Source organism: Peromyscus leucopus, chromosome 10 (genome assembly GCF_004664715.2).
Source record: "Peromyscus leucopus breed LL Stock chromosome 10, UCI_PerLeu_2.1, whole genome shotgun sequence".
In the NCBI taxonomy this organism is placed as follows: domain Eukaryota; kingdom Metazoa; phylum Chordata; class Mammalia; order Rodentia; family Cricetidae; genus Peromyscus; species Peromyscus leucopus.
In genome coordinates this window covers 88032949-88056230 of record NC_051071.1, presented here as the reverse complement: position 1 = coordinate 88056230, position 23282 = coordinate 88032949, and the positions used below count along the sequence as shown (strand labels likewise).

At 46.5% G+C, this 23282-nt stretch overlaps 1 protein-coding gene across 2 annotated transcripts; it reads left to right on the top strand.

The window, feature by feature from the left end:
* Positions 1 to 22705, top strand: Slc10a6 (solute carrier family 10 member 6). 2 transcript variants are annotated; one of them, XM_028867297.2, is made up of 6 exons: positions 14 to 778; positions 10988 to 11106; positions 12023 to 12111; positions 16519 to 16691; positions 19742 to 19899; positions 21552 to 22705. In XM_028867297.2, exons 1-6 carry the CDS (start codon positions 402 to 404, stop codon positions 21731 to 21733), a joined length of 1098 nt encoding a protein of 365 aa, XP_028723130.1. In that variant the 5' UTR covers positions 14 to 401; the 3' UTR covers positions 21734 to 22705. The 2 variants fall into 2 exon arrangements, with proteins under 2 accessions (XP_028723131.1, XP_028723130.1); XM_028867298.2 differs by lacking the exons at positions 10988 to 11106; positions 12023 to 12111 and having other exon boundaries at positions 1 to 778.
* Positions 22706 to 23282: the final 577 nt, after the last annotated feature.

Here is a 23282-nt window from a genome sequence, read left to right as displayed (position 1 = left end):
TCCTGGCTGTTTGAAATCCCTTCTGACTTCAGAGAAACGATGTCTTGGCATCTGGCCTACTTCCCTAGAACATGATGTGATGTTGTCCACATGGGCCAGTCATTCCACTCGACAGTATGTGCGCCTGTCTCATTCCCAGCACTTGAACTATTAGCAAGAATAGAGTGGAAACCTGGGCTTGCCATACTCTGCTGTGTTTCCTGCCTGACCACATTACTCTTACAATGTCACTCGGGAATAACTTGATCAGATTAGGGCGAACCATGTGGTTGGCCAATCGCGACTGGAAGGATTCTCCGTCGTCACTTTGTTGCACTCTTAGGAAATGTGTCCGGATAGACCTGCCCAGTGTTTGCTCTCGACGATCCTCTGTGTTCCTGCTGTCTAATTCATGAGATCGGATGAGTGCAGACTGTTCAAGCAACTCCGTCTGCCCTGCCAACAGCATGGAGGAGGAGCTGCCGGGGGAAATCGAGGGCCATGGGACCCTGAAGCTCGTTTTCACGGTGGTGTCAGCCGTGATGGTGGGTCTGGTCATGTTCTCCTTTGGATGTTCTGTGGAGATTCAGAAGCTGTGGTCACACCTGAGAAGACCCTGGGGCATCGCAGTGGGACTGCTGTGCCAGTTTGGACTCATGCCCCTGACAGCCTATCTGCTGGCCATTGGCTTCTCTCTGAAGCCATTCCAAGCGATTGCTGTCCTCATCATGGGGTGCTGCCCTGGGGGCACCATCTCAAATGTTCTCACCTTCTGGGTGGACGGAGATATGGATCTCAGGTAAGTCACAGCAGAGAAGCTCGGCAGGGTTTCCCTGTCTCTGTCTGGGAGTCAAGGGCACTTCTGTGCTTTGAAAAAATCTTGCAACCTCTGGGTGCTCTGAGGGGAAGTACTGCAAACATCACCTCTCTCAGCTCCAAGTTCACTCTGCTGCCGGCAGCTTCTGCTTTTTTCCAACAGCTTTTTCTATCCTGAGTGATGGGTGGGACTTGGTTCACGTGCAGCAATGACATTTCCTAAGCATGAACTCATTCTATGCCTGTTGGCATCTCTAACCGTCATTTCCCAGGACATCACCAATAACCCCATAGAGCTAAAGACAGTGATGGTAATAGTAACCAGATATGTAATCAGAACAAAGCCCAAGTGGCTCTCTCTCTCGTTTTGTCTCTTTTGCCCACATGGCTCTCAGCAGTGTTCCCAGACTGTCCTTCTTAAGAAGCAGCATTCTAAGTGACTGCCTGAAGGACTCCAGGGCAGCTGATAGCCAGGACTGATTTCGGGAGTGCCATGGAGCTCTCAGGATGATGAACTGTCTTGTTGCCTTTGCCTCCTTTAGGTTTAAGCCGGAGCTTATGCCTGCTTATGGGTAGATAAATACTCCGGGAGAAATTAAACTTTATCATGTATTCACATTTTAACAGTGGTGAATGAATCACACAACTTTGGGGTCAAATGTTTTGATGAGAAGTATAACATTTGAAGAAAGAATTGATGGGTCAGTATTGGGGGAAAATAGAGTTAAAAACAATAGTCTTGCCGGGCAGTGGTGGCGAACGCCTTTAATCCCAGCACTCGGGAGGCAGAGGCAGGCGGATCTCTGTGAGTTCGAGGCCAGCCTGGGCTACCAAGTGAGTCCCAGGAAAGGCGCAAAGCTACACAGAGAAACCCTGTCTTGAAAAACCAAAAAAAAAAAAAAAAAAAAAAATAGTCTTTCTAGATTTTTTTTTTGCTCATAAACACACGTTTGCATCCTGCCTAGGGAAAATATTCCATATAAATTTAAATCTTTGCATGCGTATGCCATTTAATTGAGATTTACTGTACGATGAGTGAATGAATGAATGAGTCAATCAGTGAGTCAGACTTGATGACCAAAGTGGGAGTTGACCTCCGTGAGTCAGCTTCAGGTCTCATTTCTAGTTCTTTTGCACGTACTGAATATTTAGTGCATCGAGCAGATTTTTTACCTATACATTTTAATGGGTGCTTACCACATAGACGGCACATAATTAACTCTTGTATGATGATGCCTATTAGTTACCCACTTAAGAGAGACTTGAAAAAATTCTTGATAGTTTTGTATCTCCACTACTTGGAGTTCAGCGAAGCTGTCCATTAATGCTCATATGTCAGTCATGAAGTACCGGGGGTACTGTCATAGGTACTGGGGAGGTCTGGGCTCTATCTTCTCTCCTGGGTTCTCATAGTCACCTTGTAAGTGGCCTTTTATTATTCTGAGAAATCGATTCAAGTTGGTTAAGTAGCTCAACAACAGCCACAAGGAGAAGAGCAGCGTTCACACTGGATTTCACATCTGGTTTGTATCAGTTTGTAACTTAGGCAGTTTTTTTCCATGACATTTGGCCACATAACTGCATCATCTGTTTGGAGTATGAGCAGAGGTCTTTAGCAGCGTTTTGAAACATTTCTGTTCTGGGAAAGAGAATATTTATTACCCACACCCTTACTCATCAGCATTGTCACGGAAACACCAACAGACAGAGTGTGTGTGGAAGATAAAGTCCATTTTGTTTCTTATTACCAATCTTATCTCTTTTATATATTCTGCTTTTGTTTTATTGAGACAAAGTCTCACATAGCCTGGGGTGGCTCCGAGTTCCTGATCCTCTTGCCCTCAGTGTCCTGGTGCTGGGATTACAGGTATACACCACCATGTCTGCCACCCACTCTGTCCTCAGTCAGCTCTCTTGTTGAGACAGGGTTTCTCTGTGTAGCCCTGCTGTCCAGGAACTTCCTCTGTAGACCAGGCTGGCCTCGAACTCAGAGATCTGCCTGTCTCTATCTCCCAAATGCTGGAATTAAAGGCATGTATCATCGCTCCTGGTTAATCAGTTTTTAAACATTAAAAAAAAAAAAAAGGATTTATTTATTTTAGTGTGTGTGTGGGTGTTTTGTTTGCATGTATGTCTATGTACCACATGCATGTCTGGTGCCAGATGAGACCCAAAGAGGGCATCAGATCCCCTGGAACTGGAGTTATAGCTGGCTGTGAGCTGCCATATGGGTGCCGGGGTGGAACCTGGGTCCTCTGGAAGAGCGCGCTTAACAACTGAGCCATCTCTTAGCCCTAGCATTTAAATAGTGACCGTAGTAACTTGCCTGAGCATACACACACACACACACACACACACACACACACACACATGTTCACATGGGGCACAGAGCCAGGCACACAGTGGGCATGCAGTAAATGTTAGCTACTTCCGCTTCTTTCTTTCTCGGCAGGTGCTTCGCCACTGAGTGCCCCCATCCTGTGCTTTTCCTTTTTCTAAAGTTTGATTTTGAGTTTCACAAACATAAACAATACAAAATAAGTGATAAGAATAAAATAATATTTATTTTTGTATTTTTGAGATAGGGCCTTTCTGTGTTGTCCAGGCTGGCCTTGAGCTGAGAACAATCCTTCCCGAGGAGGAATTTTAAGTGGGCACTAAAAGTTAGATTTGAAATGCTTGTGAAATGCTTAAATCTCAGTTAAAGCTTCAAATAGAATATTCTGTCTTGATGAGTGGAACGACACGCGTATTCAGTATGTTGCTTCACAACTGATTACCAACAAAAACCACAGGGAGTAAAACTCAGTGGCCAGTCAATGACAGTCATTCTGGATGAAATCTAAGTGTGCTCAACCCCACATCTTTATTTCACAAATGGGGAAACCGAGGCAAAGCTCTTAGAGATGACCCCAAGCACGGTTCTGTCACTTTGCCTCCTTTATCAGTCTGGATGTGGTTTTTCACGTGTCCACCTTAAACAGGTGTTCCGGACTTGAGCAGTGTCCACACACACGGCATGATGGTGCCAGGTGCCTTCCCGGGGCCCTGGGCTCCTCACCTTGTCTTCTCCTCCCCTAACGTCTTGTTCCTCCCTTTGTCCCCTCAGCCCACTGCCAGGCCCACCCTCTTGCTGAGCTGTTCACAGCTCTGGCTTCCGGTCACCCTCCACTCTTGCTTCCTGGGGTCAGGCCCTCGTGAATTCTTTCATGGCCGATAGCTACATCTTCACAGTGCTCTCTCCACATTCAGACTCTCAGTTATCATTTTGTTGAAAACAGATAAAGCAGTCTCCAGTGGTGAGCGGGTCTCTCTCCTGTTCATGAACTCCATTGATGGTCCTCAGCATTGGAGAAAGTAGGGCTCCCTCAGCCCTCCCCTTCTCCTGGGGGTGTGGGATGGAACTCAGGAGGGGAGATGCTAGGTGGAGTGGGGACTGAACTGGGGCGGGGACTCCTGCATAGCTGAGAGCTTTTCTCTTCCTCTCATGTTCTTGCTGGGGTTGGGTTGCCTGGGGATTCTTACTGCTTGGAGGCCGTGAGGACTGTGAGAGGCACCACCCAGGTGCTGTTGCCAAATTCATTGTCATACCAGGAAACAAATTTGGCAAAAGTGGTTATTGAGGGTGATGAGGCTTGCTGACACCCATCACGAACATGGGGGTGTCAGTTGAAGGCGATGACGACTCTTCCGGCTCCACCCTTCAAGCGGTCCCCAGCCTTCTTCATGGTGGTGAGACGCCAGCATCGGCCCGTTTGATGTTGGAGGAGTGTCACTCCTGGAGGATGGAGATGGCCTTCCCATGATGACAGGGCTCATTTTCTCAGCTTTGACCCTGCTGTGGACCTCTTTATGTGGGATCACACCGAAACATGCAGACTCGTAGTTGAGTTCAATGGAGGGGTCACTGATGGCAACAATATCCGCTTTGCCAAGGCTGAAGACAGTCCTGGTGACCAGGAGCCCGGTAAGGCCAAATCAGTTCCTTCTGACCTTTACCACGTGTCTTGGTGGAGACTGGCACTACCCGAGAAGATGTGGCTGTTCGTGGAAAGAGAGGGGCAGAGAGCCCGGCTTCCATTCTCGTAATTGGGAATGCTAACGCTTCCATCATGGAATTGACATATGTATGCGGTATCCCAGCGCTTCCCGAAGTGACCAGTTTGCCTCAGCTCTCCAGGTGTGTTTCCCACCGACTCCTTAGATGAAAGTGGCCTCCAGCAAAACGAATTACTCACTGTTCACTAAACACACCCTGGTTTTCTCATTTCCATTTGCCCATGGTCTTCAAATATCCTTTGGTGCTAGCTGGCCTGATCTGTCTGCTCCAGTCACGGTATGATTCTCCCTAATTGGTCTAGAAAGAAATTGGCTGAGTGTGCCAGGGCCTGGCTGAGCGGCCAAGCGTTTTTTTTTTGCTGGACCCTTTCGAGTCATTGGGGATTAGTCAGATGTGGACTGATCGCTTCAGCTGGGAGACAACTTGGTTATTGTCCACATGCACTCTTGACCTGTCTCTGTCTCTCTGTCATCTCTGTCATCTCTGTCTCTGTCTGTGTGTGTGTGTGTGTGTGTGTGTGTGTGTGTGTGTGTGTGTGTTTAGACCCACCAGATCTGCTCACAGGAGTCTGAAAGAGGAAGCATGCAAAGCGTTGTGAGGCCTGAGTTTGAACCTTGCTCACTGTCTGTTCCCTCACATACCATCACCAATGCAAACAGAGAGACCAGCCTGGTTCAGGGGTGGGGATGCTGACTGGCCCCCCCATGGGGGGACTACAAAGTCACATTGCAGAGAGCATGGATAAGGAATTGGTAACACTTCCTGCAGTATGCTCTGTTTTAGATGGGCAGATTCTTGCTTTTGAGGGGAGAGCTCAAGAACTCGGCAGTGCCATGCAGGAGTTAAGAGCACCACTCAGGACACAGTAACAGGATGCATCACTGACTGGCAGAGTCATCTGGGCAGGTTATGGAAATTAGCTATGCTGCAATGTCTCCACTTTTTCTTTTTATATTTATTTGTTTGGTGTGCGTGTGTGTGTGTGTGTGTGTGTGTGTGTGTGTGTAGTTTAGACCTCTTACAATCCGACAGCTGAGCCGTCATCTGTGGAGCAGGCATTAGAACCCTGTGTCTGCTCAAGTTGCTGAGCACCACGGAGCTATTGATCTCACTGTACCTCAGTTTCCATATTTGTTTTGATCTGCTGTGGGACAGGATCTCATGTTGCCCAGGCTGATTTCAAACTCCATTCAGCTAAAGATGTCTCAAATTCCTAGTCCTCCTGCTCCTGCCTCCCAAGCCACCATGCCCAGCTCTCAGCTCCTATTTTGGTAAAGGATTCTCTGAGGTTTTCTTTTATCTTTAGATCATTATAAAATACACACAATAAAATGTACCATTGGAGCAATATCAACTGGCATTAAGAACATTCACATTTTTACACAGCCATTCTGCTTTATGTCTCATGTTTGACTCCTTGGATGTATGTGACTCACACAACGTTTGTCTTATGGGGTCTGGTTACTTAACTGAGCATAAAACCCTCTGGGGTCCTCCTCCTCAGAGCGTTCTGTTAGCATTCCTCTTCTGTTTGATGCTGAATGCTATCCACTGTGTGTGTCCTGCTTTGCCTGCTCACTCCCCAGTGGCCACCAAGTTGTTTCTAACTTTTGTTTCTTGTCTGTGACAAGGTCTCACTATGTAGTCCTGCCTGGCCTAGAACTCAGTATGGCAGTCAGACTGGCCTGGATCCTCCTGCCTCTGTCATCCTGAGTGCTGGGGTTACCAGCATGTGCCACCTTTGACTACTGTGAATAATGTGGCATGGAATGGGTATCCAAGCGTCCTTGCTTCTGGCTTTCCAGCTTGGATGTGTACTTGAGTAGATCTGAGCAGTTGTTTTCTAAGAACCATGGGAAAGGGATGAGAAAGGAATGATAGAACCCAAGCTTCTCCTACCTGTCCCCCTTTTTCTTTTTGAGATAGTTGGAGTGTGTAGCTCTGGCTGCCCTAAGCTCATTGTGTAGACTAGGCTGGCCTCCAATGCATAAAGATCCACTTGCCTCTGCCTCCTAATTTTACTATTTCATCCGAGACTATCTGATGGAGCTGCCTGTCATCTGTCCCCAGAATGCCAAATATGTAAGTTTTGGGTCACCTGCTGGAAGGTCTTGTGACTATACAACTAGCTAGCCTCTTCTCCCAGATCGGCCAATTACTTGACGCTTGTTCAAGTATGCTCAGTGCCAGCCTGGTGGTGGCAGGGCCTTGATAAAGGTGAGTGAGGGACACAGTGACAGGGTCTTTGCCCGTGTTACTATAATAGCTTTCCCCCCAATAAAAACTGTTTATTAATGCAATTCAGGACAGCTTGCACAAGCTCTCGACATCTATGAAGGATGTATGTGTATATCCTTAATTACAGAAAAAGGCTTGGACACTAGTGGTAGTGTCTGTAGTGGTAGTGACAACTTTGACCAGTGAAGTCCTCTTGAGCTTCCTGCCATTTTTATATTTGTTTATTTTTGAGACAGGTCTCATGTAGCCCAGGCTGGCTTCAAACTTGAAACATAGCCAAGAATGACCTTGAACTTCTGATCCCCTTCTTCCCCCTCTGAGTCCTGCATTCCCATGCCTGGTTTTCTCCTCCGAACTAAAGCCCTTGGTCATTGGCAAAGACTTTAGAAGTAGTATGTGATTCCTCAGGTCTGACCTGGGCTAGCCTTCGGCACTTCAGGTTTTTGGAGAGATCTGAGATTGAACTTGTGTTGTTGCTTTTCTTGAAACTGTAACAAAATACTTGACAGAAACAATTCAAGGGAGAAGAGCTTCTTTATTTTAGCTCACGGTGTCAGGGAAATGTCAGTCAGTCATTCTGCGGAAGGCATGGCAGGAACCCAAGGCAATGGCAGGTCACAGGGTGCAGACCAGAGAACAAAGACAAGGCTGGGAACCAGAGATGGGTAGAAGAGTTCAAAAGGCCTGCCCCACATGACCTACCTCTGCCAGACAGAATCATGCAACCTGGGCTGGCTTAGAGCTTGCTATGTAGATGAAGATGACGTTGGACTTCTGATCTTCCCTTCTTGACTTCCCAAGTGCTGGGATTCCATATGTGCGAAACCATGCCTATTTTCATGCAGTGCTGGGGATCAAACCCAGAGCCCCTTGCAAGCTAAGGTGAACGCTCTACTGAATGAGCTACACCCCAGCTCAGACCTCAGCTTCCAAAGGCTCCATAACATTTAACTTAGTGGCACAAGCCACTGGGTTCTGAGTCTTTAAAATATGAGCCTATTGGGGGACATTTCAGATTCAAATAATACGTTAATTGATTTGCTGTCAAGATAGAAATAATATCTGCACAGTTATTGTAAAAGTGAGAAGCAGAAAAACATGGAAGTTTGAGGTACAAAATGTGGCTTGCAGTACTCAGTACTCAATAAACGCTCACTGTGAACTCCGTCCTAGGATGGTTTCTATGGATGTGATCTTACGGCACACTGGTGTCCATTTGGCTAACCAGATTTCTTCTTTTACAGATATACCTTTAATTTGGAGAATTGGAGTCCTTGGTTTTTTGGGTTTAGAATTAAAATAACGTTTGAATAACTTAAGTCCCCAATGGAGAATGCTATTGACTACCACCGTTTGGTGGGATGTGTGGCTGCCCTTTGCTTGCTGTAAGGGAGGTTCAGGATTTACCTGTTTGTCCAGTCCAGTTCAACCTGTCTCGTTATTCTCTACAATAGTTGATGGTGCCATTCTTCCCTGTGCGAGTGGAATCTTGTTCTGTTGAGGTAGGATAATGCCAGCGATTTTCCACCATGTCAACAGTGGAGGGATGCAGCTAGCCACATCCTCTGTTGATGCCGCACTGGAATTTCTTGGCAGGCACATGGAAGGCGTGGCTTCCCATTATACATCAGGCAGTTTTGTGCTTCTCCAGCTCGGCTGGTGTTTACAGCAGAGTACCAGAGCTTCCCTTGCCCCTCTGCAGCCACGGTCAAATGTACCACAGGATCAAATGATTCTACGGAGGTTGGGGACAAGGTTTCACAGCCTAGCTGACATTTGGCCTTTTAAAGTGAGGAATCTCACTCTTTTCCTGCTGGAGCCAAACCATATGGGAGTGGCGAGGAGCATTCCAGACTCCCTAGTTCAAGATTAAAGTGATGCAATGTAGAATTCCTTCCAGGACTTGGTAAGCAGAGGAGAGCCAAGGCATACAGCATTGGTCAAGTATTTGGAAAACTTCCCTAGGTACCATCTCCATGGAAACAGGGTACCATCTCTGTGGAAACAGGCTTGAGAGCTGTGGCAAAATGCTGCTTCTTCCAGCTTAGCAAAAGACATCTTTGTTTGTTTTGGGTGTTGGGGATAGACCCCAGAGACTACTCTGAACAGAATAAAAAAAGAAAGGTATGCAAGATTTCTTTTTATTTTTAGATGAAAAAGTTTGAAAAGGAAAATTTATGTGGAAATATTGACCCTATATATTTCTTTTTTCAAGACAGGGTTTCTCTGTGTAGCCCTGGCTGTCCTGGAACTCACTCTATAAACCAGTCTTTTAACTCACAGAGATCCACCTGCTTCTCTCTCCTAAGTATTAAAGGCATGCACCACCATTGCCCAGCAACCCTATATTTTATGGAGACAATTTAGTTAAGAAAGTCTGGTACTTGTTTAGGAAAAAAAAAACAAAATTACTTACCAATGGGCTAGATTAGAGTTTTCCAAAAATATTTGAATAAACTTGGGCATTTAATTAGTATATGATAAAGAAGGTACTTCAGTTTTGTGAGAAAAGTGTAGCCACACACTTGCCTCTCAAGACAAAAATAGCTTCATATCTTATACCATATAAAATAGAAATGTAAAGTGAGTTAAAATATAAACATAGACTATCAAGCCATAAAGAAAAAAAAAATGTAGGGCTGATGTCTGAATGCCCCCAGGAATGGAGGATATCTTCACAAGAATGAGAAACTTAGAGGCCATGAGAGAACAATAGCCTTTTGTTGTTTCGTTTATTTGTTTTTTGAGACAGGGTCTTGATATGTAGCACTGACTGGCCTGGAACTCACTATGTATGCCAGGCTGGCCTTGAACTCACAGAGATCCACCTGTCTCCACCTCCTGAGTGCCAGGATTAAAGGGGTGCGCTATCACACCTGGCAAAAATACCCAACAGCCTTAACTATATAAATTTTAATTATGAGAAACATCAAGCAAAGTCGAAGATAAACAGTAAATTTATCAAAAAGATTTGAATCATACATAATGCTATATACCCCGATTTTCAAAGAGCTCCCCCTAGGTAAGAAGAAAAGGTCAGATAAGGCAGACGGTTCAGCGGGGAGGACAAGAGGCTGGAGAAGCAAGTGTGTAACAAGGTGATAGTGAGATCTGTCCTGTCTCTCAGCGCTCTCAGGAGACGTCAAAGGGCCTGACCACATCTAGAGCGGCCTGCACTGCAAACGCAAGCTTTGGGAAAGTGTCTAGCGAACAGAAACTACCAGACTTTGGTGCTGGGATTTCACTTCGGAGGAGCTGTGCTGTAGAACTGAGAGTCCTCTCAAGTCAATGCCTGTTCCTAGTCAGAAGGTTGCACAGATCTGTTTGGAGGAGAATTTTAATTCACTCTGTCATCCCTCATGGATCCCCTCTCTCAGATTCTGTACCTTGGTTCATGCTTCCCAATGTTCCCTGTCGGGAGTCAGTGAGTACAGGCTCTTCTGTATCCAACGGGAATCTTACTCGGTGTTCGGATGGCTTCTTAGTATTTAACAGCACTTTGCACCAGACAGGTTTAACTTATTCAAGCCCCACAGGGGGGTAACAAATTCTGGCATGCTTTCTTTAGACCTGAGAGCAGTGAGCTCTGAGTAATGCATCCTAAATAATCTCTGAGAAAGTGGGCCCTGGAGTTGCTTTGAAAAAGTGGGTTCTGGGAATTGCTTTTGGTAAAGACCAAATTCTTAATTTTTTTTTTTTTTTGAGACAAGGTCTCACTGTTATGTAGACCCAGCTGGCCTTGAACTCACAGAGATCCACCTGCCTCTTTCTATCCACTGCTGGGATTAATGGCGTGAGGTACCACATCTGGCCCAAGACTGCATATTAAAGCAGGGGAGGGCCAGGTCCTCAGTTTCTAGCTCTCCCTCCTAAGCATTTTCCTTTTGCTTCCAGCATCAGTATGACAACCTGTTCCACGGTGGCTGCTCTGGGAATGATGCCCCTCTGCCTCTACCTCTACACCTGGTCCTGGAACCTTACGCAGAATCTCACCATTCCATACCAGAGCATAGGTCTGTATGGGGCTTGGGTAAGAGCGGAGAGGACAATGGTGATTGTGCAGGTGACAGATAATTACCAGCTTCTTTTTTTTTTTTTTTTTTTTGTGATATATATTTTTTATTTTACAATACCATTCAATTCTACATATCAGCCATGGGTTCCCCTATTCTCCCCCCTCCCACGCCCTCCCCTTACCCCCAGCCCACCCTCCATTCCCACCTCCTCCAGGACAAGTCCTCCCCCGAGGACTGTGATCAACTTGGTAGACTCAGTCCAGGGAGGTCCAGTCCCTTCCGCCCAGACTAAGCCAAGTGTCCCTGCATAAGTTCCTAATTACCAGCTTCTTTATGTGGTGGTTAGCATTGTCCAAATCAATCCTATTAGTTTCTGGCTCTAGTTCTACTTCGTATACTTCCAGGGTTGAAGAGGTTGAGTAACTTGACGAAGACCATGCTGTGTAGAACTGAAATTTAAACTCAGGACTCTGACTCTAGCATCTAGGCTCTTACCCCCAGGTGCTCGCTTTTGTTGGTATAGTGAAATACCCTAGGCAGGATGTTTGTGAAGAGAGAGATTTACTGAGCTCCCAATGTGTCTCACACAGTGCGTCTCACAATGGCTAGGTGTCCACAGCCCATGGCGCATGTTCTTACGAGCCCTGCTCCCTGGCTGGGAATTTCATAGACTTAGAGGGACCACTCTCATTTCTAACCATTATATTTCTGTTATCTCTGAAATCCCTGTGGTTGATTTTCGGAGGATTCTGAGAGAAATGGTGGCCCAGGTGTGATGGGATTTATGAGTAGCACAGACCCTTCAAATATTGTCTTTCAAAGCTCTTGACTAATAGCAATAGAAATTGCTGAGAAAGTATGGGGCATTAGGGGAGAGGGGACACTTTCTGATAGATTTTCTTTCTTTTTTTAGGAATTACCCTTGCGTCCCTGATTGTTCCTGTGGCCTTCGGGGTCTATATGAATTATAGGTGGCCAAAGCAAGCGAAAGTCGTTCTTAAGGTCAGCATCCCCTCCTACACACAGCACATCACCAGAGGCACACACTAAAAGGCTGAGCCAGTGAGCCTGTCCCAGGACAGCCTGTTTCCTGCCCTTTGGCTGGGCGCCACACTCCGTCCCTCCCATTGGCCCCCACACGTTTGTGACACCTTGGAAAACATGATGTTCTTAGTGACGGAAACACTCAGGCCTGACATGGGCTGAGATGGCCAGGACCTGCCCCTCTCCTGGGCTTCCCACAAGCACTTGCAAGGGGAAGCTCCTCCCTGCCGTGTGCACAATGGAGCTTCAGTATGTGGGATCCTGGGTGATTTCTTAGGAGAACAGGATGAAGGGCTGTCTTGCCAAAGCATTCCCAGGCACACACCACTGGCGTCATAATCAGTGACACTGTGTGGATGAAATCATCCCGAAGGCTCGGAGGGGTGGCCACGGAATGGTGGGAACCTGGGTATCTTACCTTCCCATGCTTTACGGTGCTGTCTTGTCTACTTGAGACACAAGTGTTCTTGCTAAAATGACATTTAAAATCACCTTGGAAGACACAGGTTTGTGCTTCTTTCTTTGAAGCTGAAAAAGAGTCTCAGCTGTATTTTACATGCATAAAGAAATGAGCGTTTGGGGGCTAATTGGAGGGTCAGCAAAAGTGTCTGTTTATTGCAGCTTGGAGTTTATGGTCTGCTTCAATCTAAGCTCCCTCTGCCTCTATGGGCTGCGTTCCCTGTTGATCAGTGTCCAAAGAGAGCGAGAGAGGACAGGTGAGGGGAGCCCATGTTGCACGTGCCTGTGTGTGTGTGTGGGGGGGGGCGCGCACGCACGCGCAGCGCTGGGTTGTCCTCACAGGATATGGCCCCTTTCTTCCCACACTCGTCACTGTCACTTTAAAAGGAGAACATCCCCAGTGGGAAATGTTTGCAGAACAAGAGGACAGTGTGATTATGGAAACTTTCTTTTCAAGTACTCTGTCATTAATCATTTTTCTCAAAGGGTCATTAAAGGACAACCACAATTAAAAACACCCCATTTCAGCCTCTCTGTGTACTTGTGGTTTTGTCCATGCCAGTGAGAAACCAGATACATTTTCTGGATGTCAGTTTTGTTAGCTGTAGAGAGTAGGTTTGAAAACTCCTTTCTTGAGACAGGCATGGAGGAACATGCTTGTAATCCCAGTCCGTGGGGCATGGAGGCAGGAGGATGAGACATTCAAAGTCATCTCTGCTACATAACAAATTCAAGCCCAGCCTGGCCACAGGAGACCCTCCCTAGTGTCCTCCCCCAACCAAACAAGACTTTTCAGCAATTATATGGGATTTATGCTAAAATATATTAAATGATATGGATAAATTAGAGCCTATAGTTTAGTCATTATTTTAGTGTTTTTATTTATTTTGTTTGTTTATTTATTTGGTTTTTTGAGACAAGGTTTCCCTGTGTAACAATCCTGGCTGTCCTGGAACTCGATTTGTAGACCAGGCTGGTCTCGAACTCACAGAGATCCGCCTGCCTCTGCCTCCTAAGTGCTGGGATTAAAGGCGTGCGCCGCTGCCATCACCGCTGCCCAATGAGTTTTTTTTTATTTATTTTGAGGCAGGGTCTCACTGTGTAGCACAGGCTGGCCTAAGGTCATGATCCCACTGCCTCAGCTTCACAAGTGGCTAAGATCAGGGGCATGTGCCAACAGTCAGGATTCAATTATCTCCTAGCCTTGGTCCCATTTGGGTTTCACACAGTTTCCCAGTAATATACTCACGATGGGTGCTAAACTTTGACGTCGCTTTTGAGAGAGAAAGAAGAAATTTTGATAGTGAGATCTTTGTGTGTGTTTTAGCATTTCCTGCTAGGTGGGAGCCCCGTGTCTCTGCTGGTTTTGTTTGTTTGTTTTTGTTTTTGTTTTTTTTGTTTTGTTTTTTGGGGGGCAAGGTTACTGTGTATAGCTCAGGTTGTCTTGGACTCAGGCTGGCCTGGAACTTGTAGTCATCCTCCTGCCTTTGTCTTCTGAGTGCTGGGGTTCTAGATAGATGCTACAGCTCCCAGCCAGAGTTTGTTTTCATTAAGTCACAAAAATCAGAGACAGTGTTCATGTGAGAGAGGACAGAGTATTCCTCCTCTTAATGTGAGCTCAGACTGTCTAGTGGAGATGGGTACATCTTTGTTTTGGGAGAGAGAAGCAGGACTGTAAGCAGCAGGATGTGGTTGGTGGCTCAAAGGTGGATGGTGAGGTAGAGTGCCAGGTAAGGCAGACCATGAACAGGTAGTTACCGGAAAGGGGCCTTTGGTGTTAGGGGGCGTCAGCTGCTGCTGTCATTTCCCTTTCTGAGGTGACAGGTTTGGTTCAATGTGTCACTTAGAGATCCTGGGACCTGTACAAGGTAACTAGGTCATGAAAGTATCGCTCTTGGAAGGCATGAGTTGGGAGGCCTTGAGTGGTGGGTTAGTGCCTGTGAAGATGGCTTGCTGTAGGGAAGCCTGACGCTGTCCCCGAGCTCTTCCACACACGCACTGTCTACCACTCTCGTGAGCTTACCCTGCGGTGATGCCATCCATCATGGGACTTCATCAGTGCCGAGTGACGCTATTGCTCCTGTCTCCTGAACTGTGAGCTGAACGAACTCTTCTTCATAGAGTGCTTTGTAAGCATTAGAAACAGACTAAGACAGGTAGGCAGTGTCAGAGTCCAGTTAGTTCACAATTTCATCTTATTTATAAAAACCAAGTCTTTCTGGCTCACCTCTCTACTATGCTGATCCTAAAATAGGAAGAATTACAATCGTGTCCAACCCCACTAATTTATAACTGGGTTCAGTCTCTTGACTATTTTGGAACTGGAGTTCTCCTAGATGCAGTCGTCTCCCTATTCAGTCCTGCCTTCCCTGGGTCCAGGTATCTGAGGTAAACTATAGAAAAGAAGAAATAAACACCTCATGTGTTTTAAAGCGGGCAGCATTACTTAGTGGGATCAAATCTTGCCCTGTCCTGTTTAGAACATGAATTGTCCCTCACGTCAAGCTGTAAATGCTGTGGCGGTACGACACCAGGCCCAAGTTCTAAAGACACCTAAAAAACCTTTATTAGAGCCTTCAGTTCAGCAGAGTCCTTCCTAGACCGGAAGATCTTAAACAGCCATTCTCTTTCGAATCTAATTAGCTTTCACTGTCAGCTTGACACAGTTCTCTTATCTCAGAAGAAAGCCTCACTTGAGGAGTTTCCTGGATCAGATTGGCCTTTGGGCATGTCTGTAGAGTTTGTCTTATTAATTGATGCGGGAGGGTCCAGACCACTGTGGGCGGCACCATCCCTAGGCAGAGTCCTGTACTGGGAGAGGGAGTTTCAGGGATTCACCCACACTCCAGTGGGTGGCCGCCTCCCTTTCCACACACTGGCAGCTGTAATTGAATCTTGTGGGTTAAAAAAAGAGGGAGAGAACTCATGAACTTGGGAGGGAATAGTGGCAGTAAGGTGGGGAGAACCAGAGGGGAGAAGAGGAGGGTGGATTTGATTAGAGCCCACGGCATGCACGTAGGAAACTTCCAATAAATAAAAATGAGATTAGTTTAAAAAATATCTTAGCCGGGCGTTGGTGGCGCACGCCTTTAATCCCAGCACTCGGGAGGCAGAGCCAGGCAGATCTCTGTGAGTTCGAGGCCAGCCTGGGCTACCAAGTGAGCTCCAGGAAAGGCGCAAAGCTACACAGAGAAACCCTGTCTCGAAAAACCAAAAAAAAAAAAAAAAAAATATCTTAAAGTCTTTAACATTTTCCCACGAAAGATTACGTATTTATATAATATATAAATAATGTATATGTAATATACATTTAAAAATATTTTTTTTAAAAAGAAAGCAAGCTCAACACGAGGCTGAGATCACAGTGTTTCCCTGTGATTCCCACCTTGAGTTCTTTCAGGAATGGACGGAGACCTGGAGGTGTAAGCCAAATAAACTCTTCTCTCCTAGCTGCTTGGGGTCAGAGTGTTTGATCACAGCAAGAGACAGGAAACTAGGATGCACCAGAGTTAGTTAGTCCTTTCGTTATTTCTGTTATTTCCTATCTATTATTGGCATGTACTATGCCTGCGTGGGTTTTTTGTGCCGTTATACACTGTTCCTGATCAGAGACAACCCAGCTGTTACTTTACTCTTAGTTGTTAACCTACTTCATCACTTATGCCTGAGAAGAAAGAACATATGCACTGTGTATTATACAGGACCCAGCGCTCACTTTATCACAGGGCACTGGGGAACACCCCCTGTGCATAAGGGAAGGAGGGGGACTTCAACAGGAAACTTGATGTGACAACCTGAGTTCTTCCAGAACGCCTGAAGTTCAAACCTTTACACCTGTGCTGAGCATCGCAGAGTGCAGACCCTCAGATGTGACTCCCAAGCACTTACCGTGTGGCTTTGCTGTAGGTCGGGGCCATTGCTGGCGGCATCCTTCTTCTGGTGGTGGCAGTAACTGGTGTGGTCCTGGCGAAGGGATGGAATACGGATGTCACTCTTCTGATCATCAGTTTCATTTTTCCTTTGGTCGGCCACGTCGCTGGCTTCCTGCTGGCGTTCCTCACCCACCAATCTTGGCAAAGGTATGGCTATGTAACCTATAAGGGGTGTGTGTGTGTGTGTGTGTGTGTGTGTGTGTGTGTGTGTGTTCAGGACTCACATTGTCAGACCTGTGTATGCTAGACACAAACTCTACCTCTTTGATTCATGCCAGGCTCTCTGAGCTTCTCTGAGGCAGGTGCACTGAATACACACCATGCCAGGCTTTGCTCACTGTGTCAGGAAACAGGAGGGTTTTGCTCCGCTTGTGGTCAGGAAGCTCATGGTAATTCTTTACGTAGACAGAAGCCACAGGGATGGGGTTTATCTAATCAGGGTTACTATTGCGGCAATGAAACACCTTGACCAAAAACAACCTGGGGAGGAAAGGGTTTATTCAGCTTACACTTCCACATTGCAGTCAATCACTGAAGGAAGTCAGGACAGGAACTCAAACAGGGCAGAACCTGGAGGCAGGAGCTGATGCAGAGGCCATGGAGGGGTGCTGCTTACTGACTTGCTTCCTGTCACTTGCTTAGCCTGCTTTCTTATAGAACCCAGGACCACCTGCCCAGATGGCCCCTCCCATAGTGGGCTGGGCCCTCCCCCCTCAACCACTAATTAAGAAAATGCCTTACAGCTGGATCTTGTGGAGACATTTTCTTAATTGAGTTTCCCTCCCTTCAGATGACTCTAGCTTGTGTCAAGTTGATGTAAACGGCCAGCACAGGTTGTAGGATTAGGTTTTAGTATGTCTTGCTGATCTCTGAACAGTTTAAGTCCAGTCAGGACTACATCGAAAGACCCTGTCTCAACTATGAAACTGAGGAAGGTGATGAGTGAATTCCATGGACCCATAGCAGGAGTGAATTTGTTTTGCTCAGTGTAGAGATCATAGCAGGGCATAAGTAAATTTTAAGAGGTTAAATCCTTGTTCATTGTGCCAGATTTTTAAAGAATTACTAGTTAAGAATAATACTTACCGGAATTTGTCTTAAATCTTATCATTTGGATTGGGGTATACATTTATAAATATTGTAAAATCTTAAAAGTGATAACACTCCATGTTGGCATGCATGCCATGGGATGAATGCCATAAAATAGCAGTGAGGGGGAACGGTGACGGAAGCCAGCATTAACTTTCTGAGAGGCAACTTAGTGCTGGATTGGCAGCCTCACGTGTGTCCTGGCTGTTAACTCAGTCCTTTTACTCTGGCCGAGAACAGGGTCTTGCTATGCAGACTTGGCTGACCTTGAACTCCATGTCCTCCTGTCTCAGCCTCTGGAGTGATGGGATTAAAGGTGTGTGTCACCACACTCACCGGCAATCTGTTCCAGAGCTAGCTCTATCGGATGTACACATGAATATTGATATAATAAGATGCTAATTGCAGTGCCCTTTTCTACAGGTAAAAATGGAAACAATTTAAATATCTAACAACGGGGTCATGTTTATTTATGCTGCAGACATGTGACGGGCACCCAGCATCAATCTCAATGATGTTGGGCGATGCTCCAGAGCTGAATGTTAGTTTAAAATGTTTGGTTTCTGCTTTGTGGAAAAAAAGGCAAAAAGAATGAGGAAAAATACTGGAAGAAATGGTAATTCTGAGCCGGGAAGTCAAGGGTGATTTCAGTTCTTTCGTATCTCCTGGGAATAGTTTCTGTTTTTCAGTAAGTGGATTTATTTTTGAATCAGGAGAGTGATTACAGGAAAGTGGCTGGATTCGAAAGCCTGCTGGGGAGGGCTCGGTCTTGAGCTGCCCCCCCCACCCCGTGCCCTCCCGGGAATGTCACGGAGCTTTGCACAGGCACCGGGTGAGGCCCCACCCTGCTCTCTTCTTGTTGGACCTGACAGGTAGCTGTGATTATCCCACCGATGAGCAAGACCTTCAGAGAAGATTAGGACATAACCAAGTTCCTATAGCTACAAAGTGGAGTTTGGATTCGAAGCTGGGTTTGTTTCCAAGGTCAATAGTTAGGGGCATAGACTGTTGAGTGATGGAGACTGATGACTGGATCTGGAGAGAGAGTAAGAACTGTTATGGCCAGATGTTGTCAGCTGTCTGGTCTTTTTCCTAGCCCTAGCCTGACAAAGACAGTGCCAGAGATAACCGCATTTGCTCTGTGAATGGTCCAGGTGGGTTGCAGGTTTGTAGTGTTAAGACACTGGGCTGGAAGTTGGAGGGAAGGGCGCTTTGCAGGGAGGTAGGAGGAACACCGTGTGTCTCAGAACCTGCCACTCAAAGGTATTCCTGCCCTGCTCCACGCCCTTGTTGCCCCCACATGGAATCCCAGCTCCACCTGAGCTCCACCTAAGCACCTTTGGACTCTGACTTCATGTATGAAGGCTGCCCGCGCCGTACAAACCGGAGACAAACGGAATTGCTCTGTCCACCCTCCACGCTCCTGCCATTGCTTCCTTTCTCTCTCATGTTTCACGTTCAAGTCGGATTTATTCCATTATCTGTGATCAGAAAGCCACAGATGTGAAAGGGTAGGAAATGAGAGAACTCTATTATTGAGCTTTTCTCCAGAAGCAATCTCCCTGATGTGCGCTTCCCACCTCGAGTTTTGGCATGCTTTTCAGTGTGTTTAGAAACCACCTCTGACTCGGTTTCCCACTCCCGTCTCCTCCGGTCCTCCTCTGCATGCGACCTGGCTTGTAGTGGGAGGAGCGCCTCCTGAAGAAGGCACGCTCACACCTGTGCCTGCGGCTTTCCTGGTTACACTCCCCTGATGTCGCTCACCTCTTCCGTAGCATCCCAACTCCGCCGAGCTCTCTGGAGCCACTGTACCACTTCGCGGAGATTCTGTAGCAGCTCCTGGCCCTGAGCATGGTTGCAATTTGTTCTTGAGTCCTTTCTGGTGTGCATCTCGTCCTTCTACCCCAATTCCTGGGCCAGGGTTCTTGAGGCCCTATTCCATAGGGCATCCTTGCCATATACAGAAGGGAATCCCAGGAATAACTGTCAATGACCACATCCTTTTCGTTGCCCAAGCCCATAGCTTATACTTGTCATTATTCAAAGGGAACACTCTCAAGGGTGGTTCTTCTTGCTAGTTCATGACTCTTGAATCTCTTCACTGCCAGGTGCAGGACGATTTCTATAGAGACTGGAGCTCAGAACATCCAGCTGTGCATCGCCATGCTGCAGCTGTCCTTCACTGCCGAGCACCTGGTCCAGCTGTTTAACTTTGCGTTGGCCTACGGACTCTTCCAAGTGCTGCACGGGCTCTTCATTGTCGCAGGTAGATGAATTCCCTCTGCACGCCAGTAACTGACTTGCTAACATTTTCAAGCCTACTCTGCATGTCCTGCTCTTGTGATATAATTTTAGCCTCATACTTTTGGGGACCATGACATATAAGGCCAGGATACTTTCATGCAATGGATGTTTCCCGGAAAATGTCTAAGAAGCCATTGGGCGAGATCTTATAACCACAAACAACCGCACTGTAAAAAACCATCCCTCTAGCTTTTATGTCCTGACTCGCTCAGAGCACTGAGCTTTTCCAAATGCTCAGTTACTTCTGGGCTGCAGAGACTACAACTTGAGCTCAGCATCTGTGAAGGATTTTTCAAATATAAACCTAATACATATATGCAAGTGTAGACGCAGTGAAACTTTATGCATGCATACATGTACCCACACACGCTATTCTCCTACCTGCTCAGCCAAACAAGCATTGTTTTGGGGTTAAATCCTTATGTATGGAAGGTAAATTGTAAGAAGGTGTGGATACACATGTGTACACATACATTTATTTATTTTGGTCTTGGTCCCTGGAATAAGCTCTAGTAAGGTTAGTGATTACTGATAAAATTGATTGTACACGATATACTCTTCTGTTGCTGTGATAAAATGCAGTACCCAAAAGCAACTTAGAGAAGAAAGACCTCATTTTGGCTTACAGTGAGGGGGTGAGGAGAGAGAGACAAAGACAGAGAAGGAGAGAGAGGGAGAGAGACAGAGACAGAGAGAAAAAGAGAGAGATAGGGAGAAGATAGTGTGTTCATAATGGCAAGGAGGCAGGGGAGCAGGAGGCTGGCTGATCATATTTCAACTGCACACAGGAAATAGAGGGAGGGCAGGAAGCAGAGTCAAGCTATGAAGACCCTCAGACTGTGTCCTCCTCAGGGAAGCATTTCCTCCAGCAAGGCTCTGTCTCCCAAGGTTTACAGTACCCGGCACTGGGGACCAAGCCTTGAGATACATGAGCCCTGGGGGCCTATTCTCACACTAAGCACACACATACTGACTATTGTACGCTATTGTAACAATGTAATTAATGCTGTGATAACAATGATGTAAGGAACACTTGGGGTTGGGGGATTCCCATGGGATATGGAAATACTTCTATTAGAACAAGCTCCTGTTCTGAAACCCAAAGTTTTTTTGTTTGTTTGTTTTTGTTTTTGAGACAAGGTTTCTCTCTGTAGTTTTGGAGCCTGTCCTGGATCTTGCTCTGTAGACCAGGCTGGTCTTGAACTCACAGAGATCTGCCTGCCTCTGCCTCCCAAGTGCTGGGATTAAAGGCGTGCGCCGCCACTGCCTCAGCTCCCAAAGTTTTCAAGAAACACCATGATGAGCTTCTTTGCATTCCTGTCCTAGCACTCGGACAAGTGCCTGACGCACAGTAAGCACCCCACAAGCGTTTGTTGACTGACTGAGTGAATGAGCTCCGAGAGATCTGATAAACGAATCCCACTTCTAGACAGAGAGAAGCATTCTGAGGCGGCACACCTTCATCCCACAGCTTTCTCGCCTCACTTCTTTCCCCTCCGTGTTTCCACACGTCTCGTGCAAACCAAGCACAGATGAACATGTGGGGATACAACAGCCCCCCAGTTGTGCTCCTTGCTCAAGTGGTTTTTAACGCTGTTTGTTTGCCCCGCCTAGCCTACCAGGTGTACAAGAGGAGGCAGAAGAGCAAACACCGGAGGCAGCACCCTGATTGCCCAGAGGTCTGCTACGAGAAGAGGCCCCGAGAGACCAGTGCTTTCTTGGAGGAAGGTGATGAAGCTGCTGTCACTCTGGGGCCATCAGAGCCAGGACAGCAGCACAGGGCGGCGGTGGAGTAATCAGCCACATTCCGTCATGTGACTCGTGAGAGACACAGGCCAGGAATGATGTTTGCTGATGTGCAGTCATTGGCAGGACTGTGTGGATAAGCAACAGACAGTTGAATTCTTATGTTTTTCATCCCTGTCTCCTGTGGGACAGCGAACGGTGGCTGGCAGTGAGCAGTAGGCACCTTCGGGTGAAGCTGGCCTCCCGTTGTGGATTTTAACCCAAGAGAGAGAACACGGTGTATGGAGATGTCACTCACACTGCAGGATGGAGCGGGTCTAGATCCACATGGCTTCTTGGCTTCAAGCAGGTACCCTGGAGTTCTAGGGAAGAAGTACTAAAGGAAAATGAGCTTCAGCAACACGATTTTTAAGGGATCAAGCATCTTGCAACTTTATGTGTGTGATGCAAGCTTAGAGAAAATCTAAAGAAAATGGGAAGAATCTAAACAGTGAGTATCTGAGCTATTCCTGAAAGGAACAGACATGTGCCCGAAATTTCCAAAGCAGACTCATGGCACTTGCCACAAATCTCCAAAACAACAAAGACAATCCTTGAGTATCCTGTGCACCAAATCATCTAAAAAGCTTGGAGCACATTTCCGGTGTGTTCTGACTGTCAACTGATGAGCATCTCAGAACATCTCTTTATACACCTGTCTGTGTTACCTACCTCATCCTTTAGAACAGTGTCTATGTCCAAGTGTTGTGTTCTATAGGACTGTAATTTATTTAACTCGTCCTTCTTAGTGGGTATTTTGATACCCCCCAGTGCAGTGCTGCTGTGAACCCTGACCCCCACACCCATGTCCTGTAGACTCCTTCCCGCAGCTCTACTGGGCAGCTCCACTGCTCCTGGAATCTTGGACAGATTGTTCTGTCCTGGAAGGGCTCTGTTGTTCAGTCTCACCAGAAATGATTTTTTTCTTCACTTTGATTTGTGAAAACATCTCATTAAAATTATATCAAAATCATGAACTAGAACATTTTTATGTTCATTTCCTTCTTTATGTGTTTGACCTGCTCCCCCCCACCCCCCGTGCTATTTTTATTTGCCTTCTTTGAAGACAAGATTTCACATTGCAGCCCAGGGTGGTTTTAAGCTTTCCAAAATCCTCCTGCCTCAGCCTCTCCAGTGCTCAAAATTGCAGTGTGATCCTCTGTGCTGGCTGCTTCCCTCTTACTGTGATCTAGGCAGCTGCATTTTTTCCTGTGTGTCATCAAGGCTCTCTTAGCTTTTGTTTCCTTATTATGTCTGTTGCTGTAGACTTACATTTTTCACACATTTTAGCTTTATCAGTCTTTTAGGAAATGTTGTAAAGACCAGAACTTGGAATGTTAATTTTTTATGTAGATTATGAACCGTCACATGCCCCCTGTGGAGATGCACGTGGCCCCCCTTCAGATGTTTGCTCTCTGCAGGGGGTATTTGCCCGCGTGGTAGGTGGTGTCTGGCAATGAGTAAAATCCACACCTCCCTACCCTGACATTATTAAAAACATTTTCCCATACGCCTTTCCATTACCTCTGTGAATGTGATACTTGCCTACCCCTCATTCTT